This window comes from Pyrus communis, chromosome 1 (genome assembly GCF_963583255.1).
Source record: "Pyrus communis chromosome 1, drPyrComm1.1, whole genome shotgun sequence".
In the NCBI taxonomy this organism is placed as follows: Eukaryota; Viridiplantae; Streptophyta; class Magnoliopsida; order Rosales; family Rosaceae; genus Pyrus; species Pyrus communis.
Genome location: NC_084803.1, coordinates 32,673,434 through 32,700,667, shown reverse-complemented (window position 1 = coordinate 32,700,667; position 27,234 = coordinate 32,673,434). Strand labels below are relative to the sequence as shown.

The 27,234-nt window shown below is 37.8% G+C and overlaps 1 protein-coding gene across 2 annotated transcripts; it reads left to right on the top strand.

Moving 5' to 3' along the window:
- Positions 1 to 14,989: 14,989 nt before the first annotated feature.
- On the top strand, positions 14,990 to 25,587 carry LOC137740965 (aldehyde dehydrogenase family 3 member H1-like). 2 transcript variants are annotated; one of them, XM_068480779.1, is made up of 10 exons: positions 14,990 to 15,303; positions 22,914 to 22,982; positions 23,131 to 23,227; positions 23,334 to 23,540; positions 23,646 to 23,761; positions 23,882 to 23,986; positions 24,068 to 24,240; positions 24,353 to 24,443; positions 24,780 to 24,929; positions 25,103 to 25,587. In XM_068480779.1, exons 1-10 carry the CDS (start codon positions 15,076 to 15,078, stop codon positions 25,340 to 25,342), a joined length of 1,476 nt encoding a protein of 491 aa, XP_068336880.1. In that variant the 5' UTR covers positions 14,990 to 15,075; the 3' UTR covers positions 25,343 to 25,587. The 2 variants fall into 2 exon arrangements, with proteins under 2 accessions (XP_068336880.1, XP_068336872.1); XM_068480771.1 differs by lacking the exon at positions 14,990 to 15,303 and adding an exon at positions 20,117 to 20,530.
- The last annotated feature ends 1,647 nt before the right edge of the window (positions 25,588 to 27,234 follow it).

The window sequence follows — 27,234 nt, the reverse complement described above, 5'->3', positions numbered from 1 at the left end:
ATTTAATTTTTAATATAAATATATTCCTGTCGATTATAACCGACAGGAAAGCTATATTTTCTGGCCGGCCCCGAGCTGGCTGTTTGCAGCTAGCCTTCCAACCCTCTAGCATTCTCCGATTCCGTGGGGCCCTCTTAGATTCCATAGCCCTCTGGCTTAGCCCTCGGTTGGAGACGATTTTCGGGCTATTTTTGGCCCTCTGACCCTCTGGACCCTTCGGTTGGAGATGATCTTAGACCACGTCAAAAATACAATTGTGGTGAATTTTTGAGCCTAATACGTGAACAACACAATGGGATGACGCATGTGACCGTTTGACTTCACACATGGGACAATCTGCTACGATACCATGAAGAAAGTTGAGGTTCCACCATAAAACAAATTGGTTATATGGAGAGTAGCTCAACCTCTTATAAACTCATACAAGATCCCTTCTCCCATCAATGTGGGGCTCATTTTCAAGCGAGATGTTAAAGATGACATGGAAAGGAAGGCTAAGCAGACATGGACAAAGAGATGTCAAATTCGAAGCTGTCTTCAAATTTTATTTTTGCTATTTCTAAAAGCATTCCACTTGCGTTACCTTAAACACAACATATTTAAGTATTATTTTATTATTTTTAAACCAACAACAACCCAACTTATTTTACTTTTGTTTAAAAAAAATATAAATGAAACAATAAATTTTGGCATATCGGGTGAGGAAAATATTAATAATATGTCAAATTGCTAAGTTAACCATCAAATTGAAATTTGATGTTTTGAAATTAACTTTTTTTTTTTTAAATTTTTTTTTAAAATTAACGTCTTCTTTGGAGATGCTTTATTCGCTCTCTCCTTTTGACGTGGAAAGTTTTGGAAATTTGGATAGGTGGCTGTTAGACATCGCCAAAAAAAAATGTTAAACTATAGCATTCAAATTAGAATTGATAGTTGATATGGCAATTTAAAGTTTTATATTAAATTTTGTTCTTTTTCAATTGAATTGACAAATGTTATTTTTTTATTAAAATAAAAATTTAAATGGTTGTAGTTATTAAAAAAATGTTAGAACAAAATTTTTATTAAATAAGAGACTCACTATTAAATTTAATTAAAAATAAATTAAATTTGACTCCTAATCACAAAGGTTCTAAATCTAATCAACAAATAACGCGTCGGTTGAAAATAAATTTTATATCAAATACACACGGTAACATTCCATCTAAAATTTTAACATCTCTGTAGAGGTCCCATGGAGTCACTTTCATTTAATTTGACCAATCGCCCGTTGGCGCAGAGATTTGTTTTTGTTTGGTGTCACGATTCACATAGTCATCGGGTTAATGGGTTGGTAGATAGTGGACTATTTTAAAATATATAAAAGAAAATTACATAAATTTAAATTTCGAATAGAATTTAGAATAGAGAAACAAGAGTCAAACTCTCCTTTTAAAAAATATTGAAGTAGGAGTGTTATGATTAATTCAAACAATGCGCTAGTTACAATTAGACATCAAATTCGCTAATTGAGTCAAACTTTTTGCTTTCAATTGAAGATACTAGACTTTAGCATGTTAATGACAAACTATCAAAGATAAAACTTAACCTTAATAGTTTGTTATTAATATAGCATTAGTGATAATAAAAGACTTTTATTTTAATTTAAAAAATTGTACTGAAGCATAAGTTCGAAGGATTGGCAAGAGTCAAACTAAGTGAGACTCTCATATTGATTTTGCATATGACACATCTAAAAAATTATATGTAGGTTAACGAAGGAAGGCGTTGTTTATCTCATACCGACTGTTTCACATCCTTACTCATCTTGTATTGATTCATGACTCATCCGATTCAAAGTAAGCAATCATGCCATGAATGGACATTTTCAGTTTTTCTACCATATACCAGCCACTTAGAATTGGATGGGTTGAGCTAATCAAACACAGATTTGAAATTGTTAACTGAGCAATTGACGCCTACCAATGCTTTGTTAAACCCTTAAACCTCGTTTGTTGTTTACGATTTGATTGGAATTGATAACTTATAAAATCTTTTAATAAGTAATTTATCTTTCCTTATATGTACAATATATGAATAAGTATATTGAAGAGCGGTTTAGAAGACGCAAACTGGCGGTAATGTTCGTGAAATTAATGTTTGGGCGTAAGTGTCAGAATTAGGCTTATAATTTATCATTTCAAAGAGAAAGACGTGGGGAACTATACGAGCGAAGCTTGTGACAAAGTGACAAATTTGGCCAAAGTACTTCATTCACAATCTCAAAACAACGTTTTAAGTTCTAGGAATACTTTTGGAAATTTATTAACCGTTTATTTTGTTTCCTATTGGAACGTTAAAGTCCTTCTAGGGTTTGGCTTAATGTTTTGGACGTATAAGCATACCTCTTGGTGTTAGAATTACTATCTTTTCAATAGTTATTCAATAAAAGTAAGTATTCTCTCTATGTTTCTAGTGGACTCCAGGGCTTGCTAGTGGATTCCAGCGTATGTAGGATTTTCGTTTGATTTCTCTTTACATATATTCTCGTTGTGTCACTTTTTTGGTAAGAATAAGTAATTCATCTTTCACCTTCAAGTTGGACACTTTTTTTTTCTTTCTTCATTTAGCATTCAAACATACTTTTGTTATAGTGGGGTATCCATTTCAATATAATCTTAGATATCAATTGAGAACTAAACAAATATCTCACGACCCTTATCCAATAGGTCCCAACTCTCTCCCTATTTCTTATTTGCATTTTTTTAATTTAATTATCAGCATGATGTATCGTCATCAATACTTTTTATTTTCATGGTAGTGTGGCAATGTTAGTTTGGATTTCATTTTCTTTCATTATTTATTTATTTTTTGTTGGGGCGGGGGGCGGGGGGGGGGGGGGGTGGTGGAGAGTGGGGTGGGCAGCATAATGAATCGTCATCAATACTTTTTATTTTCATGGTAGTGTGGCAATGTTAGTTTGGATTTCATTTTCTTTCATTTTTTTTGGGGGGGGGGGGGTGTGACAGCCCGTCCTAGAAATATTACAACGTACGTGCGAAAAGACGAAATTGCCCCTAGTTCGATTTCTTTACGTTTAATTGTTGTTGTGAGTTTGGTTGGCATGTTTGGGAGCCACACACACCTTCCCACACACCACAGCCTTTTTCCTCCTATTTCCTGCACTGTCCCGAGTCCTCATTCCTTCCATTTCCTTTGAAAACGTACGGACACACACCCAAAACCTATCAAACCTTTACAGATCGAGGAAACCAAGACCATATTCGAACTCGTGAAGCTTGTAGGAGTCCAACCATGCCATTTTCAGGTAAGAACATCATCGTTTTCACGTCGAATCCACAACGTCCGATTTTGAGTACTGTTCATGCACACGTGATTTCTCACGTTTTAGGGAATTTCAAGCTTGTAGGTAGCTTGGTGAGGTCCCTAGGAGGCTCGGGGTGGTTCGTTTGAAGGATTTGGACGTCGGGATCACTAGTTTCGAAGTTGGCCGGAGTTGGGTTGTTTGTACAGGTGAGATTTCGTGTTTTTAACCCTTGAAAGTAGTATAATTGTGTTCCTCTAGTTCCAAGCTTCATTTTGGTACCAATTTTGTCGAATTTGGGTGAAAAACGAAGAAGATATAAACGTTTGAAAATTTTCCAGTTTTCCGGTGCCGGCGACGGCGCCGGAGAAGGAGACGGAATATTCCGTCAAGTCTGAAGGAATATTCCTGACGCCGTTGACGGAATCTGTCAAAACTGACGGAATATTCCCTACGGCGTCAGTTGACGCCGTTAGCGTGCCAGGCACGTGCCTGCGCGTGGCCGGCGCGTGGGGGCGCGTGCGGCGGTGGAAAATTTTTCTAAAAATTTGGGTGTGATCCTGAGGTTGAGTAGAGCACGTTGGTATATTCATTTGCCCCATTTGAGCATTGTATGAGAAGTTATTACAAAAGGTTGGTTATGTGCTTTAAAATTAACGTCTTTGTAGTTGTTTCGCATATAGGTGATACCTATCCCGAGGACGAGCGTGGTCACTCGAGGCAGGGGGGCTACGACCCTTCCACATACCAGTGAGTGGGCTTTTGGTTTTCCGTATATACCTATATACATTTATTTTCCCAGAAATTGATTGAAAGAGTTATGTGTTTCATGCCATGCACTATATTATCATTGTTTATGCATCATTGAGTGCATTATTAGTTGTATATATATATATATACTTATGCATATCGAGTGCTGTGGACGCACAGGTAAGTGCCAGGTAAGTGTTATTCATGTTTACATTCAGTAGCGATTCGAGATGCTTAGAGAGCTCATAACCTGCACCCCCGGTGTTAGTGCTCCCGCCCAGAGTAGGGCACAGTCCTTCACGTGATGTTTACCTCCCGTACCACACGCTCAGCTTGGATCCAAGTTAGGTGCACAATCCTGTCGTACAGACCACATTAGGTGGTTCCGACTCATAGGTGACCCGCGATTATTCGCACAGCTTTCACGTGATCGTAGCACTAGAGCGTTTATATGTATTACACCCAGGCCTGTCGTACAGACCACCTTAGGTGGTGCCGACTCGTGGGCAGGTTTAGTTATTGAGATTGAGATTTGAGCTCTAGATTTAGCCATGCAGGTCACGTTAGGTGACTCCGGCTGCCAGATTATATGTTATTGATATGATTTATACCTGAGCACTTGCATTTCATTATGAGGTTCCGACATGGCATATTCTTGAGCATAATTGGTATATCTATATACATGTACATATGGTTATTTTCTGGGAAGTATACAGGTTTTACGGAGAGGGGTTAGAAAGTATTTATTAAATGGTTTTCGAAAAACTTTGTTTTTGCCCACTCACGCTTTTGTTTTGCGCCCCTCCAGGTTCTAGTTGTCTAGCAGGTTCGGTGGTTTCCCAGAGGGCTTTTCCGGCATTTCTGATAGACGACCACCAGAGTAGGGTCACCTTCGGGTGTACTGTTGTCGTATCATTTTCTTTTGGACTACTGTAGGTTTATTGCTCTGAACTTGTGTCTCACTTTCGCTAGCACTTATTTCTATCACCTTATGTATGCTAGTTTTTAATTATTCGTACTTTTTGCATTACGATTTTATTAGCTTCCGCACTGTGCACGTGGCTTCGTCACTTTCGCGTGACGGCCAGCACGCCCGGATCTCGGTCGGGGTGTGTCAAGGAGGTGGGCAGATTTAGGATGATTTATAATGGTTCATCTCCCTATCTCTTATCTGCATTTTTTAAAATTTAATTATCAGCATGATGTATCGTCATCAATACTTTTTATTTTCATGGTTGTGTGGCAATGCTAGTTTGGATTTCATTTTCTTTCTTTTTTTTTTTTGGGGGGGGGGGGGGGGTGGGGGCGAGGGGGGGTGGGGTGGGCAGATTTTAATTATCAGCATGATGTATCGTCGTCAATACTTTTTATTTTCATGGTAGTGTGGCAATGTTAGTTTGGATTTCATTTTCTTTCTTTTTTGGGGTGGGCAGATTTTGCATGATTTATAAATGTTCATCGATGTTTGATTGTTACTTTGTTGAGTGTTTTCTTTTTCAATGTAGGTTGTGCACGTTTTAATTGTTTGTTTGTAACAGTTTAGGGAGAGGTGACGTGAGGCTACTCCATTCCAGAATCGGGGCCTACAAGTCTCTTTGAGAACTTATAGAAGGGCTCTTAGCTTTTTTTATTTTTTATTTTTACATATCACCCATCAAGAAGAATCACCGGACTCAAACCTAAATCTTAATTTAGCGAAGGTAACGATTCTTACCAACTCAACCAATCTTCGTTGGCTATTCTTATTTCATGCACTTAATTGGATATTTTACTACGTGCACTTACATTGATAAGAATTGCTAAATTGATTGGGGTTATTCATATTTCTTAATCGTGAATTCTATCTGAACAATTATATAATCATTCATAACAACCAGTGTCACGTCAAACTCCCCCAAATTTATAATCCATCTTCAGTTTTGCCGACCCCAACATATTGCAATCAAACTCACAATTGCCGTATAAATTTGTTTGGGCCCAAAATAATATTATTGGGCCGAGCGTAGGTTTATGTTCGGCCCAAAACTTTTTCAAATGTACTACGAGCTATCTGGTGGTCCTAAGCCGCTTAGTTAGGGTGGTCGAGTCCTATTGTAAGAAGGAGTGATTTGGATAAGAGCGGATGGGTCGAAGTCTTAGTACGATAAGGGGTCCTAATGCAATGAGGATTCTTGGTCGGAAATGAATACGGCCTGAAAAGGGGGTTGAGTTCAAAGTTTTAATAGGTGTAGGATTGGTCGAGATAAGGTTGGATCAGAATAAGAAGTGCTAATATGAATATGGTTTTAACTCGATCGTAAGGAGAATTTGTTGCTATAAATAGAGAGTAGAGTGCGTCATTCAAGCCCCCTCCAATTCAACACACAAATCGCCCTGCGCAAACCTCTCAAACATCTTGAGATTTTTTATTTTCTTTTTCCGCTAACACACCTTCAGTTTGGATAAACAACACTGTTGCCGTAGAATCAGCCGACCGAGGAGCACCTTCAGTTTAGATAAACAGCACTGCGTCAAGGCCGACTGGTTACCTATCCAAGTCTAGGTCGAGAAGGGTTTCCGAATCCTTATTGGCAGAGGTCATCTTATTAGCCTTCCTGGTGAAGTAAGGTGTTACATGTTACTACATTCGGCACATTGAACGGCGAGTGGTTTTATGATTGGATACTCACAAGTGAGTTTCAGAGTTCGGCATTCTAACGGCCGAACCACATTTACCATCAAGACATACATCCCTTTTGAGTACTTGTGTCCGTATAATTTGGAGCCGGTTCGACGTGCTTATACTCTTACGAATATAATCACCATGACTGAACCCGGCTCCGACGGTTCGTGAACTTCATAGAACTAGCAGCCTTGTCTTCAAGCTCAAAGACCCAAAGGCTGAGACGTGTTCCTTCCTCGGTCATAGTTGTAAGATCAAGAAGTCAGTAGCGCGTTCAACACAACATCAACAAATTTTACTCCTCGACCAAGCTCGGCTGACGAGTTGGCACCCCGCATCAACCGAAGGATGTAGTTAGCTCATTAGTTACTTGGCCTGCACGCCACATAGGCTTTGTAGTTTTTAGGGTCTTTGTAGTTTTTAGGGTCAACAAAATTATAAGCAATCAACCTCCCTATGTAAAGCGGGTTGAATAAGCCCGAATCAAACTTTCAAACTTAGAACTATTGGATTCAAAATTTCTAATGCTTCGAAATATAAGATACTTCAAATAATTTAATTGTTAGATATTAATTTTTGTATTTTTAGCTAAAGGTTTAACAGTTAAAAAGTTTGAAGTAGCTGATACTTGGGGTCCGATGCACGTAGAAAATCTACTACTGGATCTAGTGGTCTATAAGTCTAGTGTGTGATTATAAACAACGTGTCCATGCAGCCACACACACAAATACAAAGAGTTCTTTGTGTTTTTATATGTGCGCTGATTTCAACACAACCTTTTTAGCCTCATCAAATTAAATAAATTAAACGAAAATAACTAACAAAATTAAAAAGTGTGTAAGAGGAATAAAATTATGTGTTTATTATTTCTTTTTTTTAGCACTTGTGGAGGAAAAAAATAACTAAAAAAATTTGTGTCTAACATAATTAAAGATACGGCCTTGTGGAAGAATCACTTGTTTGTTTATGGTAGTACAACGATACAGGGGAGGAAGAAATTAATCACAAAATTCGAAAATAAAGGTAACCGTTTCAAACCACTTGTACTATAAATCACTTGCAAACTGACTATATAAATTTTCAGTTTTGAAATATAGTTTAATTTCAGTAACCAAATTGCTGCATATTTTGTTTTTTGTTATTGTTTTTGTTAATTAAGGGTTGAGTAATATGATATTGTAGCGTGTGAGAAACTCAAAATTCAGCTAGACTTGGTTGTACCGGCTTGACAATCTCAATACAAATATAATGAAGTTTCAGTTTGGTTGAACAAGTTACGTTCGTAGCTGGGCAAACGTGATCAAATCGTGTACGTACGTAGACTTGGTCGATATCATAACAGCAAACACCACAATTTGTTACTGCATGCATGCATGCATGTTGCAATTCCAGTTAGAGGTAGTTGTTGAGTTCCATGTATGATGTATATACCAGTATACCAGTCCCAGCTGCATGTTATAGCTTAGGCTGGGTTTGGTTTCATTTGGTTCAGTTTTTTGTCAAAATTAAAACCAAACCAAAATTTCGGTTCAATTCGGTTCAATTTTCTTTCAATTTTTTTCGGATTCGTTTTTTTTTTCTCAGTTTGGTTTTGTTTCGGTACGATTTTGTTTTTTTATTTTTATTTTTTTATTTTATAAAACTTGATCTTTTTTAGTGTGGAATTTAGAAAAGAGGTTTGCATTGGTAGACTAATAATAAGAAAATGGGGAAAGTGGAAAGTAGGAAGGTAGTTGTACATATACAAGATCATATAAACCAATCATATTCTATCAACAACCTCAATTGCAAAGAAAAAAAGATCACCTATCCATTCAAAAAGCAAACAAAGAGAGAAGCTCTTTCAAGTTTCAAAGCCTTCCAAAATTTTCCTCTATAACCAATGAAATATCCTCTCTAATTAAATCAAGTATGTTCATTGAAAAAGTCACAGGCTTAGCTTCAAACTTGGCAACAAAGTTTCACAAAAGAATGAAACATCATGGGCATACATTCATAAAGTGTAAAAGGATTCGATTCGGTTCGGTTTCTCAACCTCCAAAACTGAAACAGAACCAATAAGGTTCAGTTCGTTTCAGTTTTTTCTTTTTCAGTTCCATTTTTTTTTTCGATTTTTGGTTTTTCTGTTTTGTTTCAGTGTTCGGTCCCATTTTTTTCGATTTTTGATTTTTTGAACCCCCAAATACTTGATTAATTGAACAAGTTTAATTGTAGATAACGCTCGAGAAATTTACATAATTAGAAGGTAACAGTTATATTGTGACATTTTAATTATTAATGTACTTGTTATAATGTGAATTGATACAATAATTTACATAATTGAAACGTAGCAGTTAGGTTTGGCAAATGGGTCGGGCAGTGATCATGTTGTTTTCATTTAACACCTGTTATCTTAATGGGTCATGTTGTGTCACGCCTATTATCTTAATCGGTTCATAACAGGATGGGTCATTTTACCCAACAGGTAAAATCACTCAACTTGTTATGACCTGTTAAGAAAAGTATTTTCTTTTTCTAAATTTGTACACACCACATTTCCACATAACTATTTCTTCAAAACATAAAAACACATTTGTCATTAAGTATTACACTACTACAAATATCAAATGTGCAAGGATATGCAAAATGAAGGTGTTTTTCTTTTCAAGGTTGTGAAGTCTTTCTCAGAAGTTAAAAGCTTGCTAATAAAATTCAAAGCTTGCATGTTGTTATTTTTACAAAATCCTTGAATTTTCATCGACAATTATGGGGAAATGGTATTAGAACTTTGACTTGATTTATTGTCTTCAAGAGTTATATTGATGAGAGAGATCAATTTTGTGACATCCCACATTGCCCAGGGGAGTGATCCTTAAATGTATATTCCCATCCCTACCTAGCACGAAGCCTTTTGGGAGCTCACTGGCTTCGGGTTCCATCGGAATTCCGAAGTTAAGCGAGAAGGGGGCTAGAGCAATCCCATGATGGGTGACCCATTGGGAAGTTGCTCGTGAGTTCCCAAAAACAAAACCGTGAGGGAATGGTAAGCCCAAAGCGGACAATATCGTGCTACGGTGGTGGAGCGGGCCCGGGAAGTGATCCGTCCCAGGCCGGGATGTGACAATTTGGAACCCGAAGCCAGTGAGCTCCCAAAAGGCCTCGTGCTAGGTAGGGATGAGAATATACATTTAAGGATCACTCCCTTGGGCGATGTGGGATGTCACAAATTTTCTAAATTTAATTTAAATATATATATTTTAACTTTCAATTTGGTTCGGGATTAAATCATTGAATCCTACTGACACACCCTGACCGAGATCAGGGCATGCTGGTCGTCACGTGGAAATAACGTAACCATGTGCATAGTGCGAAAGCTAATAAATAATAGTAAAAGTACGAATAAATAAAAACCAGCTATACACAAAGTAATAACATACATGTGCAAGCGTAAGTGTGAAAAACAAAGTTCAGAGCACGGAAAATCTAGTGCAGTCCGGGAGAAACAACACTAAATCAACACACCCAAAGGTGGTCCTACACTGGTGATAATTTGTCAGATAAGCAGGGAAATCCTCTGGGGAGCCACCAAAAGCGCTAGCCAAACTAGAACCTGGAGGGGCGTAAAACAGAAAGCGTGAGTGGGCAAAAACAAAGCTTTTCAAAAACCATTTCATAACAAAGTTCTAACCCCTCGTCGTAAAACCTGTATACTTCCCAGAAAATAGAATATACATATATATAATAACCATGCTAAAAAAATATGCGATGCCAAATGCCTCGAAATAAAATGCAAGTACTCAGGTAATGCCAAACAATGCCATGTAATTTGTCAGCCGGAGTCACCTAACGTGACTTGTACGGCTGAATCTAGAGCTCAAATCTCCAACTCACTAACTATACCTACACACAAGTCGGAACCACCTAAAGTGGTCTGTACGAAAGGACTGGGTGTATAATAAATACGCTCAAGTGCTACGATCACATGAAGGCTGGGCGAATAATCGCGGGTCACCTACGAGTCGAAACCACCTAAGGTAGTCTGTACGACAGGACTGTGCACCTAACTTAGATCCAAGATGAGCATGTGGTGCGGGAGGTGAACATCACGTGAAGGACTGTGCCCAACTCTAGGCGGGAACCCTAACACCGGGGGTGCAGGTTATGAGCTCTCTATGCATCTCAAATCACTACTGAACATGAACATAAACCATAACTCACCTGGCACTTACCTGCGCGTCCGCAGCACCAACACACATATAAATATGCAACAATAATGCATAAATAACTGGGCAGCAATATGCATGGCATATAAACGTATAAACGTTTCATTTCACTTTCTGGGAAAAACATAAGTATATAGGTATATACGGAAAACCACAAGCCCACTCACTGGTATGTAGAAGGGTCGTAACCCCCTTGCCTCGAGTGACCGCGCTCGTCCTCGGGGTAGGTCTCACCTATATGCGAAACAACTATAAAAACGTAAATTTTAAAGCACATAACCAACATTACAAAATAACTTCTCATACAATGCTCAAATAGGGTGTATGATCTACTCAACCTCATGAACATCCCCATATTTTTAAAATAATTTTTCGACGCCGCACGCGACCCCAAGCGCCGGCCAAGGCACGGCTACACGCGCTGCCCACGCGCAGACGTGTGCCTGGCACACTGACGGCGTCAGTTAACGCTGTCAGGAATATTCCGTTAAATCTAACTGATTCCGTTAACGCCGTTAGGAATATTCATTCCAAACTGACGGAATATTCCGTCGTCTTCTCCGGCCAACCTCCGGCGCCGTCGTCGGTGCCGAAAAACCGAGAAAAATTCAAAACTTCATATCTCACTCGTTTTTCAACCAAATTTCACAAAATTGGTACCAAAATGAAGCTTACAACAAGAGGAACAAATCCATACCACTTTCAAGCACTAAAACCAACAGAATCTCGCCGGGAAAACACCACCAATTCCGGCCAAACCTGCAACTCACGATCCCGACGTCCAAAACCTTCAAACGAACCACCCCAAGCCTCCTAAGGACCTCACCAAGCTTCCTACAAGCTTGAAATTCCCAAAAACACAAGAATTAACGTGTGCATGAATAGTGACCAAAATCGAGAATCTCGAGTTCGACGTGAAAATGAAGGTATCCTTACCTGAAATGGGTATGGTTGAACTCCTAAGGACCTCACGAGCACAACTGTGTAATTTGTTTCCTCGATCTGTGAAGATTTCAAGGGTTTTGGGTGTCGTCCGTACAAAAAGGATAAGAAAGAGAGAGAGAGAGGGTCTCGGGACAGATAGGGAGAATAGGAGAGAAGGATGAGGATGATGATGGATGTGTGGTTGGGATGCAACCAACCAAGGACCAAAAACAACCACACAAACAACAAACATACTAGGGGCAAAACCGTCATTTCACCCCTACGGTACGAAAAGTCCGGGACGGGCTGTCACACTTATCGCAGTTAACAAAGTGTTTTTTAATGGTATAAAATTAATATTTTTCTTATCGTGTAAAGGGTTACCCATTTGTATACCTGGACCGATCCGTTATCTTAATATGTGCTTATCAGATTACCCGATAATGATGTGATTCATTATCATTTCGACCCGAAAATCTGTTAATTTCGTATTAAATTAACAGGTTGTATTAGAAATTACTAGACCTAATAGCAGTTATACATAAAGATAAATATGTGATAATCTGACCACACGCATGACATTGACGCCACAATACGTAACTTATTGAGTCATTAGAGTCACATTCGACAATCCTGTCGTTAAGCAAGAGTATTCTACCCATTCATTGTATATATCCATAATTTGACATAATCATTCTTGAATTGATGGGCTGGTGCTACGGATGCTATTAAACAAAGAAAATGATTAGGCTAAGCAGTTTTTAGAGCAATTTCACCCCTAAAGACTTTACGCCAGCATCTAGCGCATTTATCCACTCAAGTGAACAGTAATAGACTTCAATGAACAGTAATAGGCCAAAACATCTCCATCCCTAAAAAAAATAACCTAGTCAATTTATTAAAATATTATTATTTTTATTATAAAATAATAAAAAACAATAATTTTATTTTTAATTTCTGACTTTATAAAAAAATAAAATAATAATAATATTATTAAAATATTTTTATTTTCTCATCTTCCACATTTCCCTTCCCTTCCATTCCTACACGCCATCCACCCCAGCACAGATAATCCATTCCCACCGCCGCCTCCAAACCTTTTCCTCCCATCCTCCGACGCCGTTGCCCTCCTATCCTTCAAATCCCAAGTCGACCTCAACAACAAGCTCCTCTACACTTGCTGTCCTTCAACGCCGCGCTTCGTTCTCCTGCATCTCCACACCTCCGATGCTGTCGCTTCATCCTCCTGTCCTTCTCCCTCCATGGCTCCTTCCCTCCTGACACCCTTTCCCGCCTTGACCAGCTCTGCTCCTCAGCCTCCACAACAACTCCTTCTCTGGCGCAAAAAAAACAAAAAAAAAAAGGCTGACATCATTTCCCTCTGACGCCACTTTGACGTCAAATGGACCAGTCCCAAGGTCTGTCAATTTTGGGCTGGCCTGGAAACCAGCTTGGGCTGGGTGCCAGGCAATGGAACGGGCTGGAGTAGATTGGCTGAGTGCCAGCCTTGTTTTTTGGCTGAGTGCCGGCCTAACCACCTCCCTGTGGAGCTGCTCTTATATGTGGACAACTTTAGTCCATTACAGAATCATTAATCAATGGCTCACAATTCTCAAACTGATGTAACTTTTTTTTATTACAAGTAATATCATTATTTTAAGGTTTTTTTTTAGTCAAAATAATCAATTACATTGACGTAATTTTTTACTATGGTCTTTGAGATTTAAAATCAATAGAACTGGTCCTGAGTTTGTCCATTATCAATCATTTTGGTTATTTCGTAAAAAAATTTCGTTAGATAAGGATAGAATAACAAAAATAACCTCAATTTTTGTCAAATCATTTTGGCCAATTGTTTATTAAATGAGTATTTTTGTCATTTTCCTTATTTAACAGAGAATTCTTATGGAATGACCAAGATTATTGACAGTAGACAAACTCAGGAATCACTTCTATCGATTTCAAATATCAGAGATTAAAATGAAGAATTATGCAAATCTCAGAGATTATTTTAATTAAAATATATTATTTTAAATAAAATTATTGAGACGGAGAAATATTAAATTCTAATTATAAGAGTAATCCACTACTTACCGAGTGATAAAGCTAGAAATGTACTTTATCTTCCACTACCATCGGACTGCAAAAGGGGATTGTAAAGCTGATTGCTAGGCAAGAGTACTTTTCGATTCAGATTTCTTGACCAAAAAGAAGCAGTATTTTCTTGAATTCTGATCTGTTGGAAATATGAACGAAGTCGTTAACCTAATTTTTACAATCTATATTTCACCAAATATAGATCTCAATCAAGGGCAGACTTTACAAAGTTGGGTCAACCAACTCCATATAGTACTACATAAAATTCAACATTTTGGTGTTGAAAATTTGAAAATAATATTTGTTTTGAATTAGTTTTGTTTTAATCCTCATTCTCCAGATGACCTTGTGGCCTGGTGCATATTCCTCCTTTTATTTCGGCATGGAGGTTCTCAACGAAGACATTCACTCTAATAATAGGATAATGCTTCTATCTCTGAAGAAATTACTTGTCTTTCCATTTTATAATTAACGAACTTTTACCGGTCAAATATTATAATCAGAACCGTTCATTCTCTTTATTATCATTCAAAACTCCTTCGATAATGATAAAAAGAATGAACGGTTTCGATTATAATATGTGGACAATAAATTTTTGTTAATTGTAACTAGAGAAAAAGTACGTTGCCCCATAAAGAGATACAAGCATTATTGATAATATAAAGGATTTCCTAAAATGAGAATTTATATATAATTTCAATAATAGAACACTTATCATCGCATCGATTACGAGAGGCCAAACTCTTGTTCTCTCCGTTCCTACGCCTTAAACTCCTTCGAAAATTCCTAACAAAATTGTCCTTATTTTGTTGTAATTTCATACAAAAACACAAATAAATATTATCCCCCGACGTGTGTTATACCCCACTTGAGAGTATAGAGAGACCACCAACGTCACCTACCATACTATATTGAAAAGCATTTTCAGCTAATGCATACAAACAAGACACATATCACTTGTAACCTTGTTTTTGTTTCTTGCCTGGCTTCTATATACTCACTCTCTCTCTCTCTCTCTCTCTCTCTCTCTCAGACACACACACACACACACACACACACAGATACACATAAATATATATCTTTGGGACCAAGCTACCTTTCCCTTTTATTTAGAAGATATATCATTTGATATATTCATGGCGACCGTGGAGGAGCAGAAGAGGATGTATTTTGATTCGAAAGATGCGTTGGCCATGGTTGAGGAGCTGAGGGCCAGTTATAATTCCGGCAAGACGAGAAGCTACGAGTGGAGGGTGTCGCAGCTGAACAACCTCGTGAAGGTGGCGGAGCACCACGAACAAGAGATCGTCGATGCTCTTCACTCTGACCTCTCCAAACCTGAATTTGAAGCCTACGTTCATGAGGTTAGGTTCCTCTCTCTCTCTCTCTCTCTCTCTCTCTCTCTCTCTCTCTCTCTCTCTCTCTCTCTCTCTCTCTCTCCCACTAATCTTTGTGTGTTTTTTAATTTATCTTTTGGTTTGTTGGGGCTTTGGGTTATTATTGATAATGCATGTGAGAGAGAATATAAGTTTGGGCTGGACCAGGTGGTATGGGTAGCTGCCCAATTTGGTAAATATTGCAGCGATATATTCGTCATTTCAATTTTCAACCAGTCACCAAAAACTGCTAAAGTTTCAAAGAAAATTGGCTGTTTTAATGCGTCTACAATACACAAGTATTAATCAATTAAAAAAAAGATCTATAAGGACGAAATGATATTGGGTAATTGTAGGAAGACTAAATTTATAAATAAAATTTTGTAAACTAAATGACATGAAAGTTGATGATTGGTGACACCATTTAGTTTGCAAATTTTGTTTACAAATTTAGTTTCCTAAGCATTACCCAATGATGTTTGAAGGTATCATGAGTTTGTAAAGGTGAGTTTGACGATCAATATTTAGTTTCTGATCATTCTAGCCAATTACTTAAGTTTCATACATATTTTAGCCAATTTCCAAAGTTGTAAGTACAATTCATTAGATGTGTAGTTTTATACAACAGATGTTGATACAATTAGTAGTGAAATGATTCATATTTAATTCATTGAAAATTTCCAGGGTGAAACTATATATATATGTGCTTCAATAAAAAATAACTGACACAAAACTGATATAACAAAGATATAGTGATTGCTTTTCTAGCTGGGTGTAAAAATATAGATAATTTGGTCTAACATGCATTCGTTTCTTTTGGTAATAAAATTTAGAGAATGTTAACATGTCAACAACATGTCAACTTGGTTATTTTGACAAGTTTTAATACAAATATCGTGAATAATAATTTCGATATCAATTTATTTTCATAAACAGCTTTTTTCTGTTGCACTGATGTGGCATAACAGAAAGTCTGCTAGCTAGGCTACTATACATGTTCAAACTTGAAAGTGTGAAACGTTCAATTACGTACGCAGACGCAGATCATTTCTGGTGGTACATGTCTTCCATTTCAAAACATTGCTTCATTGTTTGAGTTAATTTGCATGTGAAGTGTTTAAATGTTTGGAGTGCTCGTGCTTCATGGTTTTTGAGTTTTCATGTGGTAGATGGGCGTGTTGATTTATTTGTTCTTGAAAACATGTGGGGAGCTAAAGGAGCTTAAAATTATATTATGGTACTGGAATACTGTTACATATATATAACTTATTTATGTGTTATGGTAGAGACGTTCGTTTACGTAATGTTATCATGGTAACACCATATGTAAAAATTTTGGTATCACACAATAATTTATGGAGTTTATAAAACATTTTTCTCAAAGATACAAATTTGGATGGGTTTATTCAAGTTGTTAATGATGAGGATTGAAAATATAACCTAATCTAGGGTTTTGAATGGTCCTTTTGTGGGTAGAATGGTCCCTTACTTAATTTTTTTTAGAGGTCCCTTAATTAATTAAGTAGTGAATCTTGTCATGATGTTACTTGTTAGGCTTGACTTTGTCATGTCACCATTTGTGATGCATAATCAATAAATTGGCTTACGAAATCGATTTTCATGTGATAATCACAAAATAAGATGAGAAAGTTGTAGATTTAAGTTCCAACCCCAAGATTTGTATTAGAGAAAATGGTTAGCTAAATTTCACTAGTTTTACGAGGTATATCAATACACTATTGAAGTAAAACGTCACTACCACGGTGAATCGGTTTCGTAAAGCCCTATGTAATGGTTTGTGACTAATGGATGAGGATCCTTCTCACATCTTATATGTTCATCGTACATAATGGTTAACTTTTATTAGGTACTATTTGCGTTTAATTTTAAATAGAAAATTCAAAACGATTTATGGCTGCACGATGTACGATGAACAGATAGGATTTGAGGATCTCTAGGATCCTCACAAAGAGGATCCGAATGGGATCCAAATATGTGATTACTGACTCATGGGTTCCATTTATGATGACCTGGCCATTCTTTTTGGAGCATTAGTCCCTTCCCTCCAATCCCTTCACATCTTCTCTCACCTTCCTCTTTGTCTTTCTATCTCTATAAAAAAGTCAACACAAAATATTAACGTGGATTAATTATGACTGTTCAAATAGGAGAAGACTGAAGGGAAAGAGGATTTGGAAGGGAGCGAATCATACTCTATTATTTTTCTATTATGTTATAACGAAGATTTCTAGCTGTATATCAACTCATGATATTCATGATGGGTTATTCACTTGAATTACTGACAACGTTGTACTGAGTCTACTGACTAAAGAATATTAACGTTTGCTTTTGCAAGAGTTTCAGAGTTCGAATTTCTATTGTGATAGAAAAATATTAATTTTTAAATATTTTTCACACACCACTAAAAAAAATTAAAAAAGTGTGGGAGAAGTTGTCACATCCTAGTCCGGGCCCCACCACATCCCGGTCCCGCTCCACCACCGTAACACGATATTGTCTGCTTTAGGCCTCTACCACACCCTCACGGTTTTGATTCTGGGAACTCACACGAGAACTTCCCAGTGGGTCACCCATCATTGGAGTACTCTTGCGCGCTACTCGCTTAACTTCGGAGTTCCCATTGGAACCTGAAGCCAGTGAGCTCCCAAAAACCCTCGTGCTAGGTAGGGAAGAGAATATACATATAAGGATCACTTCCCTGGGCGATGTGGGATCTTACAATCCACCCCCCTTAGGGGCTCGACGTCTTCGTCGGCACACTATGGTCAGAGTTAGGCTCTGATACCAAATTGTCACATCCCGACCTGGGCCCCACCACATCCAGGCCCGCTCCACCACCATAGCACGATATTGTCCGCTTTGAGCCCCTACCACACCCTCACGGTTTTGTTTCTGGGAATTCACACGAGAACTTTCCAGTGGATCACCCATCGTAGGAGTGCTCTTGTGCGCTACTTGCTTAACTTCGGAGTTCCCATGGAACCTGAAGCCAGTGAGCTTCCAAAAGGTCTCGTACTAGGTAGGGATGAGAATATACATATAAGGATTACTCCCCTAGGCGATATGGGATCTTACAGAAGTAATTTGGAGTGCGTAAATATAATCTCCCTTTCTATTCTCTAGATCGTATTAAGAAACTTTTGTCTTTTATTTGTTCGTGCTATGCGTTGATAAACTTTCTCAGTTGATAGATTACAGGTATACGTTTCTAAAAAACAGGCTAAAATGCTGTAGAATGCGTATAAAACATTAATATAAATGAAGACTTATCATTTTGACCGTTAAACTTTAATTTAATTGATTTTATAGATTCACCTACCCATTCTCCCACTGAAACTCCTAGACTGCCTAGTGTTGAATTTTGTTTGTTTTCAAACTAACAATATTATCTATATTAAGCGGATGGAAAAGTAGGCTAAGCCATATAAAGTGGGACTCTTCATAATAGACTCATGTGTCAATATTATAAACCATTGTGCAAAAAATCTGAGATGGCATAAATCCATAGATAGTCCTACTTTTGAGAGAGTCTCATCTTTTTACTAACCCAAAAAACTATGTTTTTAAATAATTGTGAAAGGTTCAAGTGAGAAATCTTAGGTTCGATTTTCGCCAAATGTGAATTTGAACCACATAATTACTACCATTGTGAGACTTAATCCACTTCCCATCCTTTAGTATATGTAATATTATTTATTAAAAACAAGGAAGATAGGGAGGGATCAGGATCCTCTCCTGATCTTTGTATGGGGATTTTCATGACCAAGAAGTGTGGGCCCTTGGATGAAAATCCAACGGCTACAAACATGAGGGTCCCTTTAAAGTTATAATAATTATAACCGTTGGATTTTCATCCAACAACCCACAATTCTTGGTCATGAGAATCCCCATACAAAGATCAGGAGAGGATCCTGATCCGATAGGGAGTTGACAATGACTTCAAAATGATGATGTCTTTCGAGATTAGATTTGGCGGAATCATGGGATTTTGAGGTTGTCTTTCGAGATAAGATTTGGCGGAATCATGGGATTTTGAGGTTACCTTTTTTGAGTTGCACTGCATTATCTTTATTTGGTGTGTGAGGGTCCTGGAATCATGGAATTTGCAAAGGTTACATGTTTGTTTTTCCTGGAAAATCGTAATTTGGTTTTCAGTTTTCATCTAGACTGTTTCCACAATGTTGGATCCTCTGAGATTGAAGCAAGGGATATAAATTCGTAGATTTATCCATCTATATTTCCTACCTTATATAGATTTTTCAAAATTTTCTTTCTTTTGCGGTGCCTTTGGTGCCTTAAACGTCTCAAATCATTGTTCATGTAAAACATTATATCAATTGGTGTAGGACTGATGCTGTTGTGCTCATCTTTTGGGCCTTACTTTCCTCTCTTTGGTTTATAATTTCGTTCCAAGCGAACTTTGCTTTTACTCATCTCAACAAATTCATTATTAGAAACAGTCCAATTATAAATGTTCAGGGTAATCGCGAAAATTAAGTTCAATTAGGAAATTGACCAATTATAAATTTTCGAAGGCAATCGGCTAAAATTAAATTTTAAGAGAAAATTGTTCAATTATAAAAGTTCAAAGAATATTTAATCAGAATTAAAATTTATAGAAAAAATTGACAATTTCTCACAAATTCAAAGAAAAACAGTTCCTCAAATTTTAATGGGCAAATCAAAATAATTGAGTGTAAAAAAAAAAAAACAAAAAAAAAAAAAAGATTATTAAATACCCCAAGTTGCAGGAGACCAAGCCTCTATCTGATCAGGTTTTTCTCCGTGTGTGACATCATCTCCTTCACCGGTCAAACTTTTGTTCTCTTCCTTCGCAAGTTAGATAGGGAGAGATCTTCCCACTTCTCCTTGCCGCACACACTCGATTCATATATACTCACACACACACACACATACGTTATTCTTCTATCTATCCGTTTCTAGTTCTACCATGGGTTCAATGGCGATTGAGGAGAAGAAGCAGACGGCGGCCAAGCCTTTCGACGAAGAAGCCGCCTCTGCGGTGGTGAAGGAGCTGAGAGCGTCCTTCGTCTCCGGCAAGACTCGAAGCTATCAATGGAGGGTGTCGCAGTTCAAGTGCATACTCAAGCTCATCACCAAAAACGAGCGGGAGATCGTTGACGCTCTCCGCTCCGACCTCTCCAAGCCCGAACTCGAATCCCAAGTCTACGAGGTCATCCGATTTTCTCATTTAATATCTCACCAACTATCTCTCTCTCTCACATGGTGTTCTGTTTTCGCGCATGTCCATAGTTCATATCTATATGCGCAGCTAAATCATGAATTGGGTCTTGAATTTTTTAGTTGGTTGCTGACTGTTTTGGTGTGCACATGCTGATTGATTGATGCACTTCTCACGTCTCACCAACTCTCTCTCTTACATGTTAATGATTCATCTCTGTATGCTAAATCATGAATTGGGTTGTGATCAGAATTTGGTGGTTGATGTAGTTCAATACAACACTCTATTATATGCTGATTGCTCACTCAGTTGTTTTGTTACATCATTGCCTAGAAAAATATGCACAAATTGATCCCACTAAACAAAAATAAGCGTCCACTTTCATTTTCGATTGAAGGTTTGCAAACGGTCTTATTTCTCAATTAGTTCGGTTCTATTTTTGATTAAAAGTTTGTAACTGCTATTTGTTTCTTGATTAGATAGCAGTCTTTTTGGTTTTTGCATTTTGCATTTTCCATTTTCCATTTCATGGACTCTAAATCCGGGTCATAATTTCCAAATTTTTCTGGAATTAGGTGGGGAGTCCTTGTCACATGTGGGGGTAAAACGTGCTTCTGTCACGTAGTAGTTTATGTGGGGTATATGTAACAGTGAAGCATTAAGGTGTCACAAGTTAGCTCTGTTACTTTACTATGCTCAAAATGATTAGTCAAGTGTTGAGGGAATTTAATGAGCCATGCAGGAAGAAAGTAAAAAGTGGGTGGAGTGGATCACAGGGTTAATCAATGGGGAAAGGGATCGTCTCTGGATCCCTTTCGTCCAATCCTTCTTATTAAATAATTCAGATTTTTGAAATTTAATCCAACTATTAAAGTTATTATAAATTTTAAAGTGGGTTCGTTTTTTTAATCGTTGGATCAAATTTTAAGGATCTAAATTATTTAATAAAGAATATTAAATAAAAAGAATTCGAAGATGATCCTTTTCGACCAATGACCCCACTTGCACTTTCATAAAAAAAAACTAGCCAAACTTTGCTCTTTGTCTAGAAGTTGCTACTTTTATGGTTGGTGAGTTGTGACAGATGTGCAGGGATCGGATTTAGTGCACAGACAAAATCGTCTCTCACACCATTTGTGAGGATGCATTCCCTCCATTTGAAAGGCAGCCTTTTTTTTTTTTTTTTGGGAGACTGGGCAACTTTTTTACTTGAATCTTTTCGGCTTTCCTTTTTATCGTGCAATGTTATCTGATGATTAGAATTGTTACATTTCATATCATGCTTTCAAGATCAATTCCGCAAAAATTCAACCAAATTAGAAATAGTTTAACCTTTCGACTAATGTTGTCAAAATTTCAGTGTTTAAATGAGAAAAATGGTAACCAGAAAATGAATAAACGATTTGGGAGTCTGTTTATTTTTTGCATAAAGATCTTTAAATAGTAACCAAGAAAATAGGTGGTCGAAAAAATCGTTTAATATTGTAGGATGAGAAGGAAAGCCTAGCATTTATTTTTTTAAATTTTGTTTGGTGGGGAGTGGGTAGCCGGGTAGGGCTTTATAATTGGGGTTATTAGTATTAACTCTTGAAAGCAGAGGAGCACATTTCATGTCTGTTGGGTGTCAGGGTAGATCTTGAAAATAGTTAAACCTTGTCTTTTCGAGTAACTGTAATAAGCTAGGTGTTATGCGGAGAAAAGGTAAAGAATGAACCTGCCATAAACTGCATAGGATATCTGCAGAAACTTGGGGAGTCAACTTCTGTTATTTTTATCCATGCAGGACAAAAACGTTTTAAACTATTTAGAAACTTACAGGAATAATCTGACAACAATAAATATGGTTGGGTTTTTTTAAACCTATAGTAGAGATGGATGTTTAAACTTTCAAATTCCTGATTAGGTAAATATGTGCGATGCTAATTCATAGTCTAACGACATAAAGGATATCGAGCAAATATATACACACCTACATACGTATACAGGTATACGTTTGTATTGAATTATAGATATCTTACATATGTACTATTGTGGATATGGCTCTCTTTTGACTCTATACAAGATGGAGAGGGTGGGTCGGAATCTGAACTGTGGATTTCGTGGTCCACCCGAACCGGATGTTTCTGCACCCGAACAGTTTCGATTGAAAAATTGGCTCTCCTCATTTGGTAAACAAATGGAGAGCATCTTTTCCCAGCCACTGCGTGCTTGTGGTTGTGAACACAATCATTTGGCTCGCCTACATATGTGAAGTATAAAATTGTTGAAACAAAATGCTTGCCTAACCAATAAAGTCATCCAGTTATGTAGGGCCTGCACATGAATGTTTTATTTGTTACTGACTTCATATGTTGGTAATATGGTTTTCGTGTAGATATCTATGTTAAAAAACTCGTGTAAATTGGCAATTAAGGAGCTGAAGAAATGGATGAAGCCAGAAAAGGTATGTCTTTGTCAGCAACTCCGATGAATGGCAACCGTTAAGTCATCTTGTTTGTCTACACCGGCATTCTTGAGTTAATTCAATGTTTGTTTCCAATCTAATTTCCGATGAGTAATATTTCCATCGGAATATTTCCCTTTAACTACAGGTTAAAACTTCGATAGCAGTTTTTCCTGCGTCAGCTGAAATAGTGTCTGAACCGCTTGGTGCTATACTAGTAATTTCAGCATGGAATTATCCTTTCTGTACGTTTATACCGGACATGTTTTTTTAAAGTTTAGGCATTGAGCTCTATAGCCCTAATTAATCCTGTCTTCAAACAAAAGTAATAGTGTAGTATCTGTTTTCCAGTACTGTCACTTGATCCAGTTGTTGGAGCCATTGCGTCTGGTAATGTTGTGGTTCTTAAACCATCAGAACTTGCTCCAGCCTCATCGTCATTGCTTGCAAAACTATTAGGTGAATATATGGATAGCTCTTGTATAAGAGTCGTTGAGGGGGCTGTTGCTGAAACATCTGCACTGTTAGAGCAAAAGTGGGATAAAATATGTTACACAGGTTCTTCGTCATTTTCCTCCCTTTCATTTTCATCTTTCGTTTTCCTTAGATTACAGTTGATTTTTATATAATTGATTGAAAAAAAATGTATATTTAAATTTGTAGGAAATGCAAGAGTGGGACGTATAGTGATGGCTAGTGCTGCAAAGCACCTTACACCTGTTCTATTGGAGCTTGGAGGAAAATCTCCTGTTATTGTTGATTCTGGCATTAACTTACAAGTATATAGATCTTCCTTCTTGCATACCATCAGTAATATTTGATATATTTTACTTGCTGCTACTAACGGTGTTGTGATTTTCATCTCATCTCATGTAAAACTTATATTTTGTTTCTCCTAGGTTGCTTGTAGGCGAATAATCGTTGGTAAGTGGGGGTGTAATAATGGACAGGCTTGCGTCTCCCCTGATTATATCATAACAACAAAAGATTTTGCTCCTAAGCTGGTAAGGTTACCTTTGTATGCCATTGAAGATCTGAATTTGCTTTGCTGTTTGTGCCATCTGCGTCATTTTCTTTGTTCACAGGTGGATTCTCTGAAACAAGAATTGGAGAACTTCTATGGAAAGAATCAACTAGAATCAAAAGATTTGTCTCGTATTGTGAATCCTCATCACTTTGCTCGCTTGACGAAGCTCTTGTATGAGGATAAGGTTTGTGGAAAGATTGTCCATGGAGGTGAAATGGACAAAACCAACTTGTATGTATACTGTCTTCGATTGTTCTCTTCTTAGCTCTCTCTCTCTCTGTGATTTAATAGGGTGTTATATTGTACCGTATGCGGGATTAGTGCTCCCTTCTTTTGATCACAGGAGGATAGCTCCTACCATCTTGCTCGATGTTCCACAAGACTCTTTGATCATGAGTGAGGAAATATTTGGCCCTTTGCTTCCCATTCTCACGGTAAGAAACACAAATTTTGTTGTCTTGAATTTATGCTCTCAACGAATTTTTTTTTTTATTTTTTTTTTCTCTCGATAAAAGACTGCCTTCCCCAATTGATTTAAATAGCTCTGGCAGTCTCACCATATGTAACATGGTTCTCATATGGGTGGGGGTGATTTGAATGGGAAAGTAGTATAGCTACCTTCATTTTGCACAAAAAGGTAGGCTGATCGTTGCGTGTTTTAATAGCGGAAACATTTTGAAGGAGCAGCATTCATAGATTGAATTTTTTCTGCATTTTATGCACGCAAGGTTGGAGATCAAATGCAATATCTTCCCTTTTGTTTGTAACAGGTCGACAAAATGGAAGACAGTTTTGATTTGATAAACTCAGGAACAAAGCCTCTTGCTGCGTATTTGTTTACCAACAAGAAGAAGCTGAAGGAGCACTTTGTAAATACCGTCTCTGCCGGTGGTTTGGTTGTCAATGACACTACCATACATGTAAATACTTCGTCCTCAAACTTGTTGAAACAAACCAGTACATGTTCATCCTTTACAGTTTAGGCATTTCCATCTGTTACATATAACACATACGTGCACGCTGGTTAACCTATTTCCGTTATTCTGAAATCTGTTTAGAATCTAATTTGGATTATATATACTGGATTGTGCAGCTTGCTGTTCCCTCCTTGCCTTTTGGAGGAGTTGGGGAAAGCGGAATGGGTGCGTACCATGGAAAATTCTCTTTCGACGCTTTTAGCCATAAGAAGGCAGTTGTTTATCGAGGTTTCTTCGGTGATGCTTCCATAAGATACCCACCATACACAAAGGGGAAGCTAAGAATTCTGAAGGCTCTTATCAGCGGTGGCATATTAAGCATAATCTGTGCTCTGTTCGGAAGGCCTAAGGCTTAAGAGACACTAGGATCTGGCTTTGCTCATGTGATTTCTTCTTTCGGTTAGATTTATGGAAGTCTTTCGTCGTACAATATACAAATATGGTTCTGATTTCAATTTGGACAAAGGCTTGATTATTTATGGAAAGGGAAAATGGAAATTGTAGAAGTTGGTGGTAAATATCATGAATTGATATGTTTAAATGTGTTTGTGATTGTATCATACCATCATGTTCAAAAGCTGAAGCGTTTCGTTGTTTTATTCGAGCCATATTTAATTCTTGGATAAATTACACAAAACTACTTTAACTATTAGTCTTACGACACTATCATACCTCATATTTTAAAATTGACAATGTCATACCTCATCTTTAGAATTTGGTCCAATGTTATACCTTCCGTCAGATGTCTGTTAATTCCTCTGTTAAATGCTAACGTGACTTGAGACGACGGAGCCCACTTTTTATTAAAAACTAAAAAAAAAAATCATTTAATATTTTTTAAATATTTAAATAATAAAGAAAAGTGTAAAAATTTAAAAAAAAAAAAAAAAAAAAAAAAAAAACCCCAGTTCGTCCCTTCCCCCCCTTCTCTTTCTTCTCCCCCATCTTCATCTTCTTCCCCCTTCTCTTTCTTTATCCCCATTTGTCTTCCCCCCGCACCCACCCTTAGTTTGTCTTCCCTCCTCCCCATCCCCTCTTCTCCCCCACCTGAGCCCAACCTACAACCCATAAAAAAAAAAAAAAAAAAAAAAACATCTTCATCTTCCCTGACCCCCCCTTCCCTGCAACCACCCCTTTCTCCCCCCTCCCGTCTTCCCTAAATCCTCCGCACCCACCCTCGCACCCACTACCTGCCAGATCCTGTCTACGCCGTCATCGCCGGATTCGTGAGGTGGAATTGGGAAACCCCATTCGCTAGGCCGATCTCGCGGGTGGAGAACCTGGGCGTGGAGAAAATGGGGGGAATGGGTGTGGATTTAAGGAGTGGGGTGTGTAGAGGAGGGAAGAGGGTGGGTGCGGAGGATAGGTGTGGGTGAAAGACGAACTGGGATTGTGGGGTGTGTAGAGGAGGGAAGAGGGTGGGTGCGGGGGGAAGACGAACTGGGATATTTTTTTTTTTTTTTTTCTGGGTTGCAGGTAGGGGGAAGAAGATGAAGATGGGGAGAAGACATGGGAGGATGAGGGGAAGGGGAAGGGGTTAGGGAAGATTGGGTTTTTTTTTTTTTTTTTTTTTTTTTTTTTTTTTTTAAGGGTAAATTATTATTTTTTAATATTTATTAATTTTTTAATAGAAAGTGGGTCTCAAATCAAGCCACGTTAGCATTTAACTGAGAAATTCACGGCCAAGCTAACGGAAGGTATAACATTGGACCAAATTCTAAAGATGAGGTATGACATTGTCAATTTTAAAATATGAGGTATGATAGTGACGTGACACCAATAGTTGTGGTAGTTTTTTGTCATTTACCCTTAATTCTGATATAAATTAGGGGAAAGAGTACCTATGTTACTCAATACCCTGCATGACTCAATACAGATTTGACACGTCAAATGAATTTCACCCAAAACTCTTTCCTATCCTTATAACCAAACAAACACCACCTTCTTCCTCCTTTCTTGCTGTGCAGACAACCCCCTCTTTTCTTTAACGATTCCGCCTCTCTATTCCCCGGTGAGAACAACACCTATCTTCTCCGGCGAGACCAACCCTAAATCCCTCAGTTCTTCGGTGAACCCACCCCAATCCCTCTCTTCTTAGGCGAGCCCACCCCCAAACCCTCTCTTCCTCGGCGAGCTCACCTCCAATCCCTTCCTTCCCTAGCGACCCCAACTCCACCCATCTCTCATTCGGCGACCCCACTTAGTCCTCTTCGACATCAATCGCACTCCTGTCCTTTTTGATTGGGTT

Coding starts and splice junctions, on each gene's coding strand:
- LOC137740965 (XM_068480771.1), top strand. CDS start 20,288: ATGGGTTCAATGGCGATTGAGGAGAAGAAGCAGACGGCGGCCAAGCCT. Junction 23,541..23,645: donor GGATAAAATATGTTACACAG/GTTCTTCGTCAT, acceptor TTAAATTTGTAG/GAAATGCAAGAGTGGGACGT. Junction 23,987..24,067: donor AAGATTTTGCTCCTAAGCTG/GTAAGGTTACCT, acceptor CTTTGTTCACAG/GTGGATTCTCTGAAACAAGA.